General features: G+C 38.4%; 1 protein-coding gene across 2 annotated transcripts in view; it reads left to right on the forward strand.

Moving 5' to 3' along the window:
• Window positions 1-18970, forward strand: part of Impad1 (inositol monophosphatase domain containing 1) — a 32031-nt gene that overhangs the window by 6822 nt on the left and 6239 nt on the right. The window contains exons 2-4 of one of the 2 annotated variants that reach the window (XM_008833066.3): window positions 10022-10184; window positions 11416-11511; window positions 18033-18194. In XM_008833066.3, coding sequence (XP_008831288.1) covers window positions 10022-10184; window positions 11416-11511; window positions 18033-18194 — 421 coding nt within the window. The remainder of the gene's footprint in view (window positions 1-10021; window positions 10185-11415; window positions 11512-18032; window positions 18195-18970) is intronic. The other variant, XM_029563492.1, reaches the window with a different exon arrangement.

Below are 18970 nucleotides of genomic sequence, written 5' to 3' on the forward strand. Positions count from 1 at the left end.
ATGCCTTTAATCCCAGCACTCTGGAGGCAGAGGCAGGCAGATCTCTGTGAGTTCAAGGCCAGCCTGGTCTACATAGTAAGTTCTAGGTCAGTGTTAAAGCTGTAATGAAATGCTTCCAAAAAAAAAAAAAAAAACAAAAAAAGCAATATGGGTAGTATAGCAAAAGCAGTCTTAACGGCAGTGTGTTGAAATGAATGGAAGAGCTCAGAGCAGATTCTTGGAGAATAGTTTGGAGGGAGTAAAGTGGATGCAAGGAAATCAGGTAGGAGATGTTTTTAGGTGTGTTCTGACTGTAAGGGAGATAGGTGTGACAGGTCATAGAGTAATCTTCAGGGATGCATTAAGAATGACTGTGGACTGTGGCAGTAGCTTAGTTTTCATGTGCCTGCCTCGCATGTGGAAAACCCTAAGTTTAATTCACAGTACCACAAAAGGAAAATGAACAAAATTTACCCTTTTTACAAGTGAGGCTTTGTTGCTGGTTAAAGGTAGGTGTGTGGGCAGGGGTGGGGGAGGTTGGTTGAAAGGGTAGATTATTAGTGTATTTTAGGCTTGATTAGAGGCATTTTTGATGCTTCTAGGGAAGATGGTAAGTAGGTATGTGAATAAATGAAATTAAAGTCCAGAAGAGGTAGGTCTAGTTTGGAGAAACAAATTTGTGGATCATCAGTGATGTGATGTTAATTGAAGTTGGCATAGACAGGATGGTTTAGGGAAAGAATATAAGTGGGAAAGGGAAGACAGGGCTGAGAACCATAAAGCTGGAAACAGATCATTTAACAAAGATAATAGCACCCAGCTTTTGTCTGTTGTAAATGATAAACTGAGTTTACTTTTTATTCATTTATTTATTTATCTATTATTTATTCTTCGGTCTTTTTGAGACAGGGTCTCCCTGTAGCCCCAGCTGTCCTGGAACTCATTATGTAGACCAGCCTGGCCTTGAACTCAAAGAGATCCGCCTGCCTCTGCCTCCCGAGTACTGGGACTAAAGGTGTGCACTACCACGCCTGGCCTGAGTTTACTTTTTATAGTCTATTAATTCTTCTGATGAACCTTTTAAGTAGGTCTATCTCCTGCCATAGCAAGGCAACTGTAGCTAATAAAGGCTAGGTGACTAGCCTGTCAGTTACATACCTAATTTGAACTCAAACAGTTTCTCTGTCGCTCTCGCTCTCTTTATGTTGTAGTTGTTATTATCATTATTATTATTATATAGTGCTGGGAATTGAGCTTAGGACCTCATACATACTAGGGAAATGCTGTACTATTAAGCTATATTCTTAGCCCTGAACAGTCTTAATGGTGGTCCTAAGTTTGTTGGTTACCTTTGTGAAGAGTTCTTGGTATCATGATATAGGGGAAACTGAATTGATAAAGGTAGGTGAGACCTTGGAGACAGTAAGGGTGGGTCTTCTAAGAAAGTGGCCTTATAAGGCCATTGGGTAGGGTATTACGGGACTAAGACTATTCTGTAATTCTTTTTGTTGTTGTATTTGATTTGAGATCTGATAGAGCATGTCTGATTGTTGCAAGGTTGTGTTGGAGAGACAGATTGTAATAAAGGGCCTTCTTTAAAGGTGGGAATAGATTAGAACAGGTAGCAGGAGGTTTATTTATACATTTTGATAATAACTGTTCTCCAGAGAAACAGCTGATGGAGATTTGTTGCAAGGAACTGGCTAATAGTAGGCTGAGAAGTTCCACAGTCTTTGTCCTGCAAACTGGAGAGTGAGGAAAGCTGATGGTGTGATTTAGCTCAGGTCGACAGTCCTATGAACCGTGGAGCTAATGGTGTTAAGTCTCAGCGCGCAGGAGAAGATTCATGTCCCTGCTTAAGCTGTCACGCAGAAGAAGAAGCAAATTTCACTTTTCTCCCTTTTGTTTAATTCAGGCTTTGGAAGAATTGAATAATATCCACTAATGTAAGGCTGAGAAACTACTGAATCTGCTGCTTCAAGGGCTTATTTCTTCCAGAAACATCCCCACAGACACACCCCAAATATCTGGGTACCCCATCATCCATTATCATTGACATAATAAAAATATCTACTATGTGAGTTGTTATATCTAAAAGCATTCATTATATAGTAATTTTTGGAGAAATATACTAGGTAGTTGATTTCTCTTAAAGGCACTAACCAAAAGCCCCTTCAACCTCAAGCTAATTTAGCTATCATTCTAATACTATTGTGTGTTGGGGCCTTGGTCTTTGACAGTATTGATAAATAAGAAGTTGTTTACCTTTCTGGATCCTAAAATACAAGACTAGTCTGAATACCCATGTTATATATACATGTAGGTATAAATAATTAACTAAAATAAGTGAACTTGTTTTAACAACCTTTATATCCAATAAGTTTTTGATTACTGATTCCTGACGTGGATGTACTAATGTAAGCTTTACTTAGCATATAAACATTTCCATTTAAAACATTTTCCATTGGATAAAACATTTTTCACTAAAAACATTATAGCCCACCCCTACTATTCTATCGCTATTTGCATATATAACATTGCTTCCTTTAAATAGTATATTCCAAATCTGCATCTCCCGTTTTCTTGTGTTATTTCTTACGTTATGTTACCTCTGACCCCTCAAAGCATTTACAATATAACAGCACTCAGTTGCTGATCCATCTTGAGGTTTAGAGGAAGAGATTCAAACTTAAGTTTAATCATACATGTAGAAATTTATTCTGGGTCTTAAACCATTTAAGAGTATTTGCTTAGCTCTAAAGAAAACGTGATCCTGAGGAAGGACTTGAGTAAGCAGTGCTGTAGTAATGCTGTCCAAGATCACTACCCTTCATGCAGCGACTCTGACCTTGTTGACCTTGTTAATGTGTGATTCTGTCATGTCAACGTGGCAGGAAAAAAGTGGAAAAGTGATAGCTTGTTTTCCTCAGCCAGCAAGTGGTTTGCATCCACGTTTTTGTCCGTACTCTGTACTTGGTTGACTAGTGTATCTACCACATGTTTCTGAATGCAGGGGAGATAGGAAATGTGAACTCTCATATGCCCAGGAAGGAAAAGAGAACTAGTTTAATGGATATTAAAAAGGAGACCAATTAACCAAAAGGAATCTGTAGTTAATATACTTAGAGGCCAATAAACAAAGAGGTCAGTTAAGTAGTTGCCAGGTATGGGTAGAAACTGCAAAATGAGGTACCGTTTATGTGCATGGCCTAAGGTCAGTTTGTAGCGTTCTGGTTTCTAGAAGCTTTTTATGGCACCTGGCTAAAATCATAGGTTCTCTGAAAGCTTCGTTTTTCATCCCACCATAAATGACTTATTTGAGAGCAGCCAGGTTGGGATGAAAGGGACTATTGTTGATTGGTGTAGGGCTGCTTTTTGTGAGGTTGCAGTTGATTTTGTATACTTCAGTTCCCTGTTGAAGTCTATGACGGACAGTGAGAGCATGAAAGAAGAATTGATAGCACAGGACAGGATTGTGGGAGAATAAATGGGGGAGAAAAACAAACTACTGTTGGCTAAGAATATAATTTCAGTCAGGAAAAAATTGAACATGTACTTTCGTTTTGACTGTGGGAACATTTTTGATATTGCACGCAGAGAACATATGCCTCAACAATTCAAGATAAATAAGCAGGCATGCAAAGTCATTTTTGATACTTATGAGAGCTTTCAAGAGGAAAAAATAGTGCTATGGTGGGGAGAGTGCGAGGATCTTTATGGTAGCTAGGGAAGGCCAAACTGAGGTAGTTTAATATGAATGAGACCTAGATGATAAGACAACTGTCACAAGTAACCTAGGGAGGTGTGAAGGAGCAGAGGAGCACAGCAAGTACATTGGACCCCTGCAGCCATGGAAGGCATCATAGGAAGACCTGTGAGTCTTGAGAGCAGAAATAAGGGTGCAAATCCTGAGACATCCTGGAGAGATCATCTAGGACTTACCTCACAAATAGTGTGAAGAGTATGGGATTATAATCTTGGCATGATGAGAGCTGTTGGAAGATTTTTGTTTGGGAGTGACATGGTCTGGTTGAGAATGATGGCAGATTGCTACATTGAGAGGGGAAACAGTGGAGAGTGAATTTTGTCTGTCGATTGTTGCATTTCAGTTCCCCAAACAGCTTAGAGTGTGGTAGTCACTTAATAGTAGTTGAATAAGTGAGTGAATGTACTGTAGTACATAAGAGTAATTACAGGCTACACAAAAATTCAAGTGAGAGAGAGAGATTGCCCCTAGTGGCTAACACAAGTATTTTCTGGGTAGTCGTGATAGCACATCGTTAAAATTGGGAAGTAGGATTTTCAAGACTTGCTGACTCGTTCTGGCATGACAGTGGGAAGAAAGATGGCCCTAGCTTGTAGCCTGTAGTAGTAACCTGGTGAGTTCTTTCAGGTACTGCTACTCAAGTGGAGCTGGGATTCTTGTTTCAACACTGCACAAAAGAATTTCAGGAAGAGTCAGTATGAACCAAAGGTAAAGTTTATTATGAAACTATTTTAGTAGATTTAAGCATAGACATTAGGGGAAGAGAGTCTTAAGAAAAAATACCAGTAATACATGCCTCAGAGCAGGTAAAGGCACCAATAAGTGTCTTAACAGTAGCGCTATATGTGATTTTGGTAGCTTTTGAAGTTACACTGTTCAAAGGAGTAATGAAATATATTCGTATACTGACCTAAGAAACTTTATTTATGTGAGTGATTTCTGAGGTACATTGAAGGGACTTACAGCCTGCAAAATAAAAGCTTGTGTCAAAGAAGCCAAAGGCCTCCTTTGTATATGTAGGCCGTAAGGAAATTAAGACGTGGTTTAATTGTAAACATGTTTAATTTTGTTTGTGAGACTCTCCAAATATTACAGGGTTATAGCTGGGAAAGCAGTTAAGTCAAACTGACGCTTTTGCCCTTCGATCCTTAGGAGAGTCATTTACGGCTGTGTTAGCATTCTTAACTGAAATAGTTCTAAGAAAAGGATATTGTCCCTGTGTGGACAGTCTTCCCAGAGAATGTTGTTGGTTGTGTAGAAAGTCTTAACACTCAGGCAGCGAGAGACTCAGACTCTGGAGTGAAGGGTTCCTTTCTTTTCCTTGTGTTCCTTCATTTTCCCAGGTTTTCTTTCTTGCCTCAGTCAGATGAGGAATGTGGAAAACGTACAGGTTTTGACCTAAGCAGCTGTTTATGGTAGTAGGTAGATTAAATTGGCAGGTGAATAGTATTGTTTACAGGTTATTGAAAAGACAAAGTTGTGCAAAAGCAGATTGGATGACTGCTAATGTTCCTGCCCATTTGTTTCACCTGAACTTGATTCTCAGTGAAAACCTGCTTAAATCAAATTGTAGAATGTATTTGCTCACACTCAGTAGAGAGTATACAGAGAAACTGACTTGAACTCTATGCAAAAATATTAATCCTATAAGGTTAACTAGCTGCTACACAGACTGGGAACTGCCATTTTTAAAATTATAATATTCAAGACTTATGAAATATTTTAACTTCTGGGAGTCAGTTTACTTTTAGTTTTTTGTTTGTCCGTTCCTTGTCTTTTTGCAAGGTGGTGGTGTTGCAGTCGTTCACCTACGGTAGCCTAGTATCATCTCCAAGAGAGTGGACTCTGAAGCCAGAGAGCTTCACCAGTGCCGCACTTCAGTGTTAATAGAAGTCTTGATGTCTGAGTAGGGAAAGTCAGGATACCACTATATTTCCATCCTGGCTTTTTAGCCTATCATGTAAATTTTATAATGGCTTTTATAACTTCCAAGGAGAAGTTAACAAAAGAAAAAAAAAAAAAACCTATAGGAATTTTGATTAGAGTTTTAAATCTGTAGTTTACCGGTGAGACAATTCGTATCTTTACTACTTTTAAGTCTTTCTAGCCATTAGAGTGAGATTTCTCTTTATGTAGATTTCCTTAATGCCCTTTAAAGGAGTTTTAATTTTCTCCATATGTCCTGCATAGATTTATTTCCAGCTACTCTGTTTCTAATATATCAAGATGCACTTGGTAGTTATCTTACACATAGCAATTTTACTATATTCTGTAATTTTTCTTCAAATTCTTTTGTATTTCATTGTTTAGTCATCACCTGCATGTCATGGTTGTTTCTTTTTTCTAAATTTTGCACCCCCCCTTAACACACGCATACACACACACTTACACACTTTAGCCTATCTTCTCTTCAGCTTTCTGCAGGGTTGTAGACCCTCTGCATGTTGTTAGTAGGAGTTACGACAGAAGGCTCTGTATTATGGCCTATGCAGGCCTTCACCATCTGTCTTCCATTACTCTGTGACCTCATGCCCATTGCCTTTCTCTAGCCATGTTGGCTTCCCAAATGCCCCGGGGAACAATAGGCATACTCCAATTTTAGGGTCTCTGTTTGTTACTCATGAACTGGCATGCACTTCCCCTAGAGCCTGCCATGCTCTCTTTTACGTCTTAAGTAAATACCACCTTTTGGACTTCTCTAGCTACCTTGTTTTGTTTTCTGAGCAGTTTTATTGCAGCATAATTTATATACCATAACATTTGTCCATTTCAAGAATACAGTAATTTTGGTAGATCTGCTAAGTTGTAGAACTATCGTCAAGTTCTAGGTTTTCCTCGTCTTAGTATGCCTGTGTTCGCTTACCATTAATCTTCCTTTCTAGTCCCTGCCCCAGGCAGCTACTAATTCATCTATCTCAGAGCTTTGTCTGTTGTGGACTTTTTACGTTAATGAAATCTAAAAATAATATCTCTTTTACAACTTCCTTCTTTTTCAAAGCTTTAGCATGAATCAGTACTTGATATTTATCCTGTGTGGTTGAGTGGCTTTCTGTTGTCATAATATGCTTATTTACCAGTTCATGCATGTTAGGTAGTTTCCAATTTTTGGTTTTTTGAATAATCATAGCCACCCTATTTTAAAAAGGAAGGCTTCCTTACTTTTCCAACAACACACATGTGGTTTTTCTTTCTTACCAATTTCCCGGAGTACTGCATATTTGACTTTTTTTTAATCTCTGTGACTGCTTGGAAACTTTTGTGGTATCTTCTAATGATTATTGATAGTTTTAGTTTTTTTTTATTCTATTAGTATGGTTTTACTCATATGCTTTTATTGTGGTGGGTGATATCATATGTGATGTAAACATGATGACCTTCTCTGGAAAAGGACTGGTCATAAAGCATAGCACCCGCTAGCCTGACCTATGTAAGGTGTTAGTCCCTAAGTAAAACCCACATTTGGGAAACATTTTTCTTGAGTGTATATATCATCCGATACAGGAAGTCTCCCGGTTGAGCCAGTGCTTGAATAAAGTTGACAGGGTTTTTTATTAGCTTAATATTTGTGGTATGTTTGTGTGTGTGTGTGTGTGTGTGTGTGTGTGTGTGTATGCCAGAAGGTGACATTTAGTGTCTTCCTCACTTGCTCCCCACCTTATTTATTTATTATTTATTATTATTTTTTTATTTTTTTTGAGGCAGGGTCTCTCACTGAACCTAAAACTCACCAACTAACTAGACTGGTTGGCCAGTAAGCAATGGGGATCCACTGTCTCTGCCTTCCTAGCATGGGTGCTGAAGTTCCAAACTCAGATCCTCAGTTTTGTACAGCAAGCAAGCACTTCACCAATGAGTTGTGTCCTCAGCCTCTATTAGCCATATTTTTAAAGTTCAGCCAGTTACTCAATTTGTGTCACTGAGTATATCCTAATTTCTGAAAAGTCAGTGAAATTCTAAAACATTTTTAGTCACTAATTTACAAATGAGATAGCATTTAAAATAGGCATTAAGCTCATTGTTTCATTTTAATTTTTCCTTATTCTTTGAAAATTTCGTATATGTATATGGTGTGTTTTGATCACCCACACCTTACTAATCCCTCCAACTACCCCCAGGACTCTTCCCCATCATATCTTCCCAACTTTTTGTTCCTATTTATTTATTTATTTTAACCCAGTGAGTTCAGTTAGTGCTGCTCATACGCACATGGGGTCATCTGCTGGTGCATGGACAACCTTCCTGTGGTTACACTCTTGGAGAAAAGTGACTCTTCTCAGTGGCCATCAATTGCCAGTGGCCTCTAGAGCTCTCCCCCACCACCCCATACTGGAAATTTTATCTGGCTTGTGAGTTCATGTGTACAACAGCCATCTGTGTCTAGAGGACAGCACTCCTCCCTATCCTCTGGCTCTTGCATTCTTTCTGCCCCTTCTTCTGAGTTGTTCTTTGAAATGGCGGGGGGTGGGGGTGGATCTGGGTCCTGCTATAGATGTCCCATCTGTGGTTGGGAGCAGCACAGATCAAACATAAATATTTAAAAGGCAGTTTGACAACATGACCATTTAGAAAAGCCACATCAATAGATTCTTCTCTGAGGCCTATGTTTCCTCTGTCCATGGATTTTAGCCATATTTACAATAATAATCTCACTACTTAAAGCAGTGATTCTGTATAGGACAGGATGGAGGTCTATTTGTCAATGCTTGGAGACATTTGGTTCCCAAAACTGAGGGATGGCGGTGCTAGCTAGCTAGTATCTAGAGGGTTTTAATAGGCATTTAGTTGGGGATGCTGCTAAACATCTTCCAGTACACAGGATAGCTTCACAGTAAATTTATTCACTCCAAAGTCAGGGGTGCCGAGCTGGAGAAATCTAAAAAAAAAAAATCTACACTGCATTCTTTTCGTAATGGAATGCTTAACCGTAGATAGTGGTGTGTGTGTGTGTGTGTATGTGTGTGTGTGTGTGTGTGTGTGTTTGTGTCCATACATATGATGGCTTGTAGAAAATAATAGCTTTTAAAATGCATATGTAGACCTTCCTAGCTCCACACTTTGATGTGTCTTTATGATATATCAGATTTATGTTTTAATCTTATTCTTTCATGAATAAAAAGGTAGAAAATTTGACTTTACCTTCTTATCCTGTAATACATCCTTGGTATATAATTAAGATTACTAACCATTTTTATGTCCTTTTGATTGCTTGTTTTCATTTTATTCATGTTTCACAATATAGTGGCTTAACTAGTTAGTAAATTTCCAGCTGTTGGTTCAAAGTATATTTTCAGTGATCACTTTCCTGGAATAGTTTAGCCCTTGATATTCCTAATTTCCCATTTTAAGTACATTGTCATTGCTCTTTGCCCCGACCCGCAGAGCAACAGCGTGGGGCACCAAGACTGAACCTGGAGGAATGAATAGACAGGGGGCACGAAGAAATGGAGACAAGACAGTATTCTGATCAAGTCTCTTTTATTGAGCAATCACACAGTGTTAATATAGTAAAGCGGAGGGTGGGGGAAGGTAAAGGGTGGAGAGAAGGCAGGGGGAGTGGAAGGCAGCAAGGCCCTGCTGGGGAATTTCTACTACAGTCATGAGCCCTGGTGGTTTCACAAGATAAGGAAGTAAAATGTAGAAAAAAATCAGGGCAAGAAAAACATGTTTTTACAAGGCCACCTGGTTGTTTCAAATTGGGCCAGGGGTACACTTAAGGATTGGCCTCCAACAGCTCTTCTAACTTTGTTTGCTTCTAACTGTAGTTCCTTGTGTCCAGTGTTCCACAGTATATTTATTTTCATATTTAGAATGCTTTTAGTATGTAAAAAAGTGAGTCTCACATGTAGCCTAAAGGTGGCCTCAAACATCATCCAGCATCAGTCTCTCTAGTGCTGGAATTATAAGCACGTGCCACAACTCCAGACCCTTAAAGCTATTATTTCTGTGTGAATCAGCTTTAAGTAGCTCCCTTATTTGATGCTTAATTTCTCTCCATTTAAATTTTGCTTAAATTCTGTGTTTAAATTCTGTTTGTATTGGATTTTCTGTCTTGGCTGACCTAAAACAATTAACCTGAATATAGATTAGAAAATATTTTAAGATACAATGTCATTGGAATTTTTTATTCAGTACTTTAAAATTTTTTTTCAGTGTACCTTGAAATGCAAACAAAAATTTTTAAATAATTTCTGTGATTTTTTTTTCTGAAATATTTTTTGTGATTTATTAAATTGTAGTCTTTTTCTCATTTTTAACTGTCCCTTATTTCCATTGTAGATTAATACTGAGGAGCATGTGGATGCATCTGATAAGGAAGTTATCGTATGGAATCACAAGATTCCTGAGGATATCCTGAAGGAAGTTACTGCTACTAGAGAGGTCCCAGCAGAGAGTGTTACTGTCTGGATTGACCCACTTGATGCTACACAGGAATATACAGGTAAGTTTTAAACTGGTCTCAAACTTTAAGCTGGCATTTTATAGTAGAGAACCTAGAAAGGACAAGTCATGTGTACCTGGTGACAGATAATTTTAAAATCCAAAAACTTTCCTAATTAGTCTTCAAGAAAAGAAAGGTAGGTTAATATACCATTATATGAAACATTTTGACTGAATCAGCAATTCTCATTCTTTTTTCTCTCAAATCCCACATTGTAGCACATTCCTCTAGTAATATCATTTCATTAAGATCAATGGCTCACTTGATTCTTCAGTAAAGGATCAGTTTAACAGTAGCAACAGCATGTCTATTAGACAGCTGTTACTACAGAAGTGGATTTAGCCAGAATATAATACTTTGGAATTCAGGTTTTATTATATACACATCTGACCTTGGAGTTCTAATAATAAATCCTAGGTACTCAGAAGGCAAAAAATAACAAGACAAGATTATTAATCTGCTCCCAACCACACACCTACACATTGCTTTTACCTAGCTCAAGTTTCATTTCTATAGGTCTTTTCTCAGGCTTTTTTCTTAGGCAGAGGTATATAATTCCTGCTTTTTCTTTTCCCTTGGTATCTATGGTAAAGTTGATGAATTTGTACCCCTGTGAGGCAAGCCCACCAGAACATGGGTGCTTCTACTTTCTCACTTGGTATTCTATATACTGTACTTGAGCCATAATATGCACTCAGTGTATTAAAGAACTAAGAGAAGACACAAGTATATATATTTGATCATAGCTAAGTTTATAAAACACACTTGGATGAGTAAATAATAAAAATATAGACTATTGAGCTTGTTTGCAAAAAAGATTTCTAAAATGCATTGACCTGAGCAGGTGATAATATTTAGTAAGCACATCCCTTTGTACAAGGACTACTTTATGCTTCTAACTTGATTTTTTTTATTTGATTCTGAAATTAATGTTATTTGAATTCATACCTAAAGATTGGTAATTGTTTTCTGTGTTATACAGATGGAGGAACTGAGTGTGACTTAAGAAATATAGTTAATAAAGTGATGGACTGGGTGAATAACCCAAGTCATCTCATTTTTCAGAACTCTAGCTGCTCGTTAGCATTCACTCCTCAGCTTTTTTGCTTGAGGAGACTTTTGTCTCTGAAAGGTATTTCATGTATCTCAATTTTAATGAAAAAAAGTATATGTATCCTGAAATTAAGCACAATACTTTAACAATTGCTTGTGTGTGTGTGTTTTTTCTTAGAGGATCTTCGAAAGTATGTTACTACCATGGTGTGTGTAGCTGTAAATGGTAAACCTGTGCTAGGAGTTATTCATAAGCCATTTTCCGAATATACAGGTATGAAGTATATAAGTGTTTTCAAGAGTAAATGTTATTGAACTGTTTGTAGTTCTTAACCATTATTCTAAAATTTTAATAATCGAAGTCTGTCCTCTCCCTTTGCTCACTGCTTCACTGATTATAGTGAGGATTTTATGGTTTGTATTGCTAATATATGAGAAAATGTGGCTTCTTAAACAGTCCTTAGGGGATGGGCACTATTAGACAGAACAGAGGTATTCTTAGTGAGGCCTAGGATTCTTCCACTGGATTCTGAGATAAATCTTGTACAGTTGTTCTAGTATCTGTTTCATATGTAGATCTTAATGTTGTGGTAGAGGACAGTGACACTTGCACATCCAAAATGGGAGAGCAGTTATTACTTTGAATGTCTCAGTGGGATATAGGCTAATCTTTAGATAGAGCACGACTTACCTTTTAGAACTCTGCAAGACCCTTGCTTTTCCACTTTCTTGATGCAGATATGTTTGTAGGGAAGATCAATGATGGCTGTGTTGAGGTGAGAAGGCATGGATGACCACGCCTAGGAACTTGGTATTTATCTGGGGTAGGACCTTGCTTGTGGCAGTGGATGGATGCAGGGATATTTTGATAGAACTGCAGATAATGCATTGGAGTTAGCCATAGGGGCTACCTGTGGTCTTCCAGGTAGCAGTGATGATATGGGCAGAGGTCACATGTTCACCATAACAGCACAAGTTATCTTTGTGTTGGAGAGCGTAGTTAATATGAGTATTACTGCTGACTACCTGAAAAGGATTGTCATATTTTTAATTGGTTAATTCCAACCAACACACAAGGCAAAGATTATGATCCCTCTAAGATGATAGGGTTCTTAATGGTGACAATACCCACATTACCAGTATTGGAAACAGCCCTTATGAGCATGTATATATATACTATATGGCATCGAATATATCTTCAAATTCATGATCACTCTGTATTAGTTTTCTAGGGCTGCTGTAATTAAGAAATAATCATTGTATATATGTATGAAATTCTCAAAGAATTAATTAAAATACATATTTTTTCAAAGTTGAAGTTTATCCTCAGCTACCTATGGCCTTAAAGAACAGCCTGGGCTACAGGAAACCCTGCCTCAAACAAACTTAACAAAAAGAAAATAGTCTGGATGGTGATTCCTAGGAGGGAGGAGGGAGGAGTGAGAAGGACATGAGTAAAGAGTTCTCACTCTTCAGTTGGGTGGTCCCTTCTACACTGTTAGTTGTTTTACTTTATTTAAAAATATTTAAAATACTGTGGCTGGAGAGATGGCTCAGTGGTTAAGAGCACTGATGGCTCTTGCAGAGGACCTGGGTTCGATTCCTAGCACCCACATGGCAGCTAACAACTGTAACATAAAACTTAACTGGTTATGTTTACACTGACTCCAAGGATCCAACACATTCTGACCTCCATTGGCATTGCACGACACAGGTGCACTTACACACAGGCAGGCAGTGCACTCATGCACACAGGATAAAATAATAAAATTAAATTAAATATTTAAAATACTACTTTTTTTAATTTAAAAGGTTAAACAGAAACTGAACTTTGTCTTAAACAAGAGTAATGTAGTAGTTCCTCCTTGTCTGTAACTAGAAGGCCAGCCAGCGTCAAGGTGTTGGCACAGACATGCTGTCTCTGAGATTAAAGGGACTACCCTTCTGTGGTTTCCTTTGTTTCTGGCAGTTTTCCAAGCAGTCCACAGAGTTTCTTGACTTGATTACCATCACTCCAGTTCATCTTTCTCATCATTTGGCCTCCCTGTGTGCCTGTGTCTCTTTTTCTTCAAAGGACACTGGTCATACTGAATGAAAGGCCTACTATATACCTGTGTGACTGCTGCTTAAGTGGTTATGTTTGTGCTGATCCTGTTTCCAAGGAATTCCACGTTCTGAAGTGCTGGGGATTAGACCTTCCTTGTGTTTTGTGTGTGCCTGTGTGTGCGTGTGTCTGTGTGTCTGTGTGTCTGTGTGTATCTGAGAGCTGTTCTGTTTATTCTCTTATACAATACTGACCCCTAGAGACACAGTATTGTAAGTTCACTTCTTAATAATTAATTTGAAAAAGAATTTGGAGAATTGGGATTTTCATCTCCTCATTTTTAAAAAACTTTTAAAAACTTTCATGGTAAATAATTAAAAACACAAAATAAGACACATATTCATATACTTTTCCCCCAGTATATTTTAAAGTAACAAATATCATAAAATTTTGCCTATATACACTTAATTGTGCATCTGTAGAAACTAAAAGCATTTTTCCACAGAAGAACAGTATTATTTGGGCATGTTGGCCCACACCTTTAATCATAGCACTTGAGAGTTAGAGGCAGGCAGATCACTGTGAGTTAGAGGACAGCCCAGGCTGTATAATAAGACCCTGTCTCCAAAACAAATGAAAGAACAATACTATTAAATATCACAAAAATTAACTGTATTTCCTAATAGTGTTCAGTATTTGCATTTCCCCAGTTGTTCCTGAAGTGGGTTTCATACTCATTACTCGAAACCAAGATCCAGTTAAGTGCCACCAGGATCTCTTTGGGCCATTAGGTTGTTATGTTCCATTCTGTGAATGAAGAACAGTCCTTTAACTCCCATGACCTTTACTTGCTGGGGAGACCAGTTAATTTGTCTGCTAGAACATCTTGTCCTTGGGATTTGTTTCATTGTTTCCTAAGGGTGCCCTGTAATTTACTCTTGTTAAAAAATATTTATTTTTATTTTATGTGTATGAGTGTATTGCCTGCATGTCTGTAAGTGCACCCGTGTCGCGCAATACCCAGGGAGGTCAGAAGAAGGCGTCAAATTCCCCTGGAACTGGAGTTATAGATGGTTCTTAGCCACAATGTGGATACTGGGAATCAAACCCAGGTCCTCTATAAGAGCAGTCAGTGCTCTTAACCGCTGAGCTATCTCTCCAGTCCCCTTTAACTTCTAGCCTCTTATTCTTATAAAGTACATTAAAACATTAGATTTGAAGCCTTGATTGGATTGAAGGTTTTACATTTTTATCAAGGAAGTTTTTACTTTTATTTTGGAAGTTGCTGTTGTTTTTGGTGTGTATGTGTATGTGTACATAGAGGGTCTTGCACTGGAACCCTGGCTAGCCTGGTACTCCTTATGTACCCCAGGGTGGCCAGGAGCTCAGGGTAATCCTCCTGCGTCAGCCTCCTAAGTGCTGGTGTTCTTCATCTGCTTCATGTTGCATCATGTAGCATGGAATGGTGTCTCTTTGTCTTACTGTAATGATGGTTAAAGTACTGACGACCAGAGCTCTTAGTTCTAAATTATTTTGACTTTCTTGATACCAGCAGGGTGATCTATAGAACCATTTGGCTTCTCTTAAGATAATCTCTTCACATTGCAAATGATATTTCCTAATTCTGAGTTTTCTACATCTGTCATTAAGAACTTTCTCATCTGAAGTTGTTTATCATGAAATGTATTTTCTGCTAGAAGGCAAGGTAAATAACTGTTTGATTTCTTTCCTTTTCCAATTTCAGAACACGTAATTAGAGTACAGCAGGGAAAAGAACACTTTAGTAGAATAGCAGGTTTGCACTATTTAAAAATACGTGGTGATGCACACCTTTAATCCCAGCACTCGAGAGGCAGAGGCAGGTGGATCTCTGTGAGTTCAAGGCCAGCCTGGTCTACATAGTGAGTTCCAGGACAGCTGGGACTACAGGGAGACCCTTTCTCAAAAAAGGCGAAAAAAAAAAAAAAAAAGATGATTTTATATATTCAGAGAGGTTTAGATAGCTACAGTTATTTTAATTATCTGTCTTGTCTACCATCCTCTTTTGGTCCATTATATCTTTTTTTATGTTTACTTGTAAACTCCACTGTTGAATTTATTATATTTACATGGTACCTTGTGGACTCTTAACGTTCATTTTGGATCTCATGTGCATGCTTCTCTGTCTTAGGTGTCCTCTCAGATCCACAGCTGGACTTCCTCAGTGCCAGTCAGCACTGCTTTTGCTGTGGGTCTGTCAGTTTAAATAAAATTTCTATTCTAATAAAGTACTTAAGAATTGGCTGATGGGTATAATATTAATTGCCCAATAGATGATTAAAAATATTTTTCAATAGTCTTGATAATTTGGTTTGCTATTTATTAGTGTCTTAGAGCTTCCACAACAAATTATCACAAACCAGGTGACTTGCAACAATAGAAACTCTATTGGACTTGGTGAGACCAGAAGTCCTCTATCAGGGAAACAGCAGGACCATGTGCTCTTTGCAAACGAAGGGGAAGAATCCTTTTTCTTCCTTTGTAGCTTCTGGTGATTCTGGTCCTTCCTGTCATTCCTTCATTTATAGACACATCTTCAATAGGCATCTCTTCTCTGTCTCCTCCCTTATAAGAATATCAGTCATTGGACTTACGGTTCTACCTTTATCTACTATGACCTTACCTAACAGCATCTACAAATATCCTATTTCCTAACAGGTCAGCTTCTGAAATTGCAGGTAGAATGAATTTTGGTAGGACATCTTTCATTATACTATATACCTTTTTTCTTGATAAACTTGCAGCCACTGTTGAACTGGGTATGACTGTGCATGTGTGTGTTGACTCTTGTTGGCAAAAGGGCCCATAGAAACCTAATTTAGTTTCCTATGTAATCGACTTAATATTTTTGCCTAGAGTAAAAAGAACTTTATCTTTAAATCTAAACCTCCTAAAACAGCTCCACTTACTGGGGTCAAAAGTGTTCAAATACTTGGAGCCTATGGGGGACATTTCTTATTTCTCTCCTTGGCCCCATAGGCCATATAATGCAAAATGCATTTAGTTCAACTTTAATAGTTCCCATAGTCTTTAAGGTCTCAACAGTATTCAAAAATCCAGTCTCTTCTGAGACTCAAGACACTCTTAATTATAACCCCCTGCAAAATAAAAAAGACAGATTACTGCTTCTGACATAAACATGGCACAGAATACATATTTCCATTCCAAAAGGGAGGAATTGAGGCATAGTGAAATACTGGACCAAAACAAGACCAAAACCCATCAGGGTGAACACCAAATAGTGTAGCTTCATATCCATGTAGCTTCATGTCTGGGACTTTGATTCCATAGGGCTCCACCCCTCCAGCTTTGCTGCCTGCAACATCTATTTCTCAGACTGGTTCTACTACCTTTATACATCTCTCCTGGCAGCTCTCTCACAGCCAGCTCTGACATCTTCAACATCTTGTCTCCACTGCAAACCAGGCTTGACCTTCACAACTTCACACAGCTTCTCAGGGCCTCTTGGCCAACAAGGGCCTTCTCTCAGGCACTCCGTTATCATACACTTTGACCTCAGCAGCTCTCTAAACCACAGAGGAAGAATAAATGATATGCTCACTGTGGTATCTTTCATGCATCTGAAGCCAGTACCACATAGATAACACTGGCAAGTTAGGCTGCCAGCTTGGGATGGACATTGGACCCCTTCATCCCTATTGACAAAAGCTTGTGTATGTTGAGGTTTTCTGGGACCTTTCTTAGATCTTTTCCTTTCACTAGTTGGAAGCTTAGCTGGGTGCAGCCCTGTGCTGAGTGCACTCTCCCCATTGTTCAGCAGAGCAGAAGGCCTCTCCTTAATTGTGCTAATCTTCTCGAAGAGAGCTTCTCTTCCAGGACATACCTTGGCTACAACATTAAGCTTCCTAGTGTTCTCTTTCTCTCCAAACTGTACATTTTGTATTTCTTTCTGCCCCAGTTGCTCTTTTTCATTATAGATCTGCAAGTTAACATAACCAGTGCACAGTTTCAACATTACACTTCAGAATTTCTTCCACCAAAGAAATGAGTCCATTGTGTTTTACTTTAGCCTGGGACAAGTTCTTAGGCTGTGGGCAGAAAGCAGCCAGATTCTTTGCCAAAATATCCCAGTCTTTGTTTCCATCTCTCTCTGGAACATCTTGAGTGGACCTTTACTAGAACGGCCCATTAGACTGCTTACAGCATTCAACCACTTTTCATATCCACACTTTCACATTCCTCCAAAAACAACATGGTTGGGTTCTTTGACAGCAGCACCTCACTCTTTGGTACCAACTTCTGCAAAACAGATGCTTACTGAGAACTTCACTGAGATTAGATTTTTTTTTTTAAGGGAAGAAGAAGTGGAGTAAGTGCAACAAGTAATTGAGTTGTAGGGCAGTCCCTGCGGGGGCTTAGCTGGTACCACAGGGGAACTTTGATGGAGCATCAGAGTTCTTATGCCAGATATTTGATAGCTATTCTTTCCAACAGTAAAGAGTACAAGGGCCCTTAGAAGCTGTTTTTTTATTTTATTTTATTTTATTTCATTTTATTTTATTTTGTTGCAAAATATTAATAAAGTTAGTTTTGTACTTATAAAAATTAAAACATTCTTTTTGGAAGAAGTTCAAACAATTCTGAAGATGTTCAGTCAATTGTTACTTTGAGTTCTGCAGAATGTAACTGGAGTACCATGGATTAGGGTTCAAGCTGCAGTGCTATTAATGGGTGTTGTATTTACTTTTCAGCTTGGGCCATGGTAGATGGTGGTTCGAATGTGAAAGCCCGTTCTTCCTACAATGAGAAGACCCCAAGGATCATTGTGTCACGTTCACATTCGGGGATGGTCAAGCAAGTTGCTCTTCAGACATTTGGAAACCAGTCTACAATTATCCCGGCTGGTGGTGCTGGTATGTTCGTCCTGCTGCTTCTTTTCCTCTTGGGGTTCCACAGTGCTCCCAGTATGAGCAAGGCTTTCTCAGGAGACCAAACTGTTTGTCCCATGCTTGGGTAAAAATAACGAGCAGTGTCCTATAAAACTCCTCTTTGGTCATTTTAGGATAGGACTCTATTACCATTACACTCATTAATGATATCTCTTCCTGGAGTACTACAAAAACATATTCCTATCAGTGTTATCCCAGCAGTTTTTTATATAACCTGGCTTCAAAATAATTGTCTTATGAGCTTAATTACTAGTGGAGCTGTCAGAGGAAGAAAGATGGAACACTTAAGATGCTTTACATGGCAGAAAGGTAGCATACCCCCTAGGTATTCTTAAAATGGCTGTTCCCTGGGTCACTGAACTTTTCAGTTTACACACCTAGGATGTTCAAGAGAGTCACATAGTCAGCCAGTTTACCGTATATTCCATGATGTTACAGTTCTTGACCATAAATCGGAGCCCACTGTTCTGAAAAGGTCCAGTAGTATTTAGACTTTGTGAGCCACATGTAAGTTCTGGCATATTATTATTTGCTTAAATCACCTTTAAAAATTTAATTTACTTGAGATGTGTACAACAAGATTGTAATCTGGATTTGGCTTGAGGTGCTGTTTGATTACTCCTGTTCATGAGTGTTTAACTTGACAGAAATGTTTTAAATCAGGTAAGTATCAAATTAATCAGAAAACATTTACATTGAAATAACTTCTCAATGTAGTCATTAAGGGAGAAGCGACCCTT

Source organism: Nannospalax galili, unplaced genomic scaffold (genome assembly GCF_000622305.1).
Source record: "Nannospalax galili isolate Female #2095 unplaced genomic scaffold, S.galili_v1.0 scaffold476, whole genome shotgun sequence".
NCBI lineage: Eukaryota > Metazoa > Chordata > Mammalia > Rodentia > Spalacidae > Nannospalax > Nannospalax galili.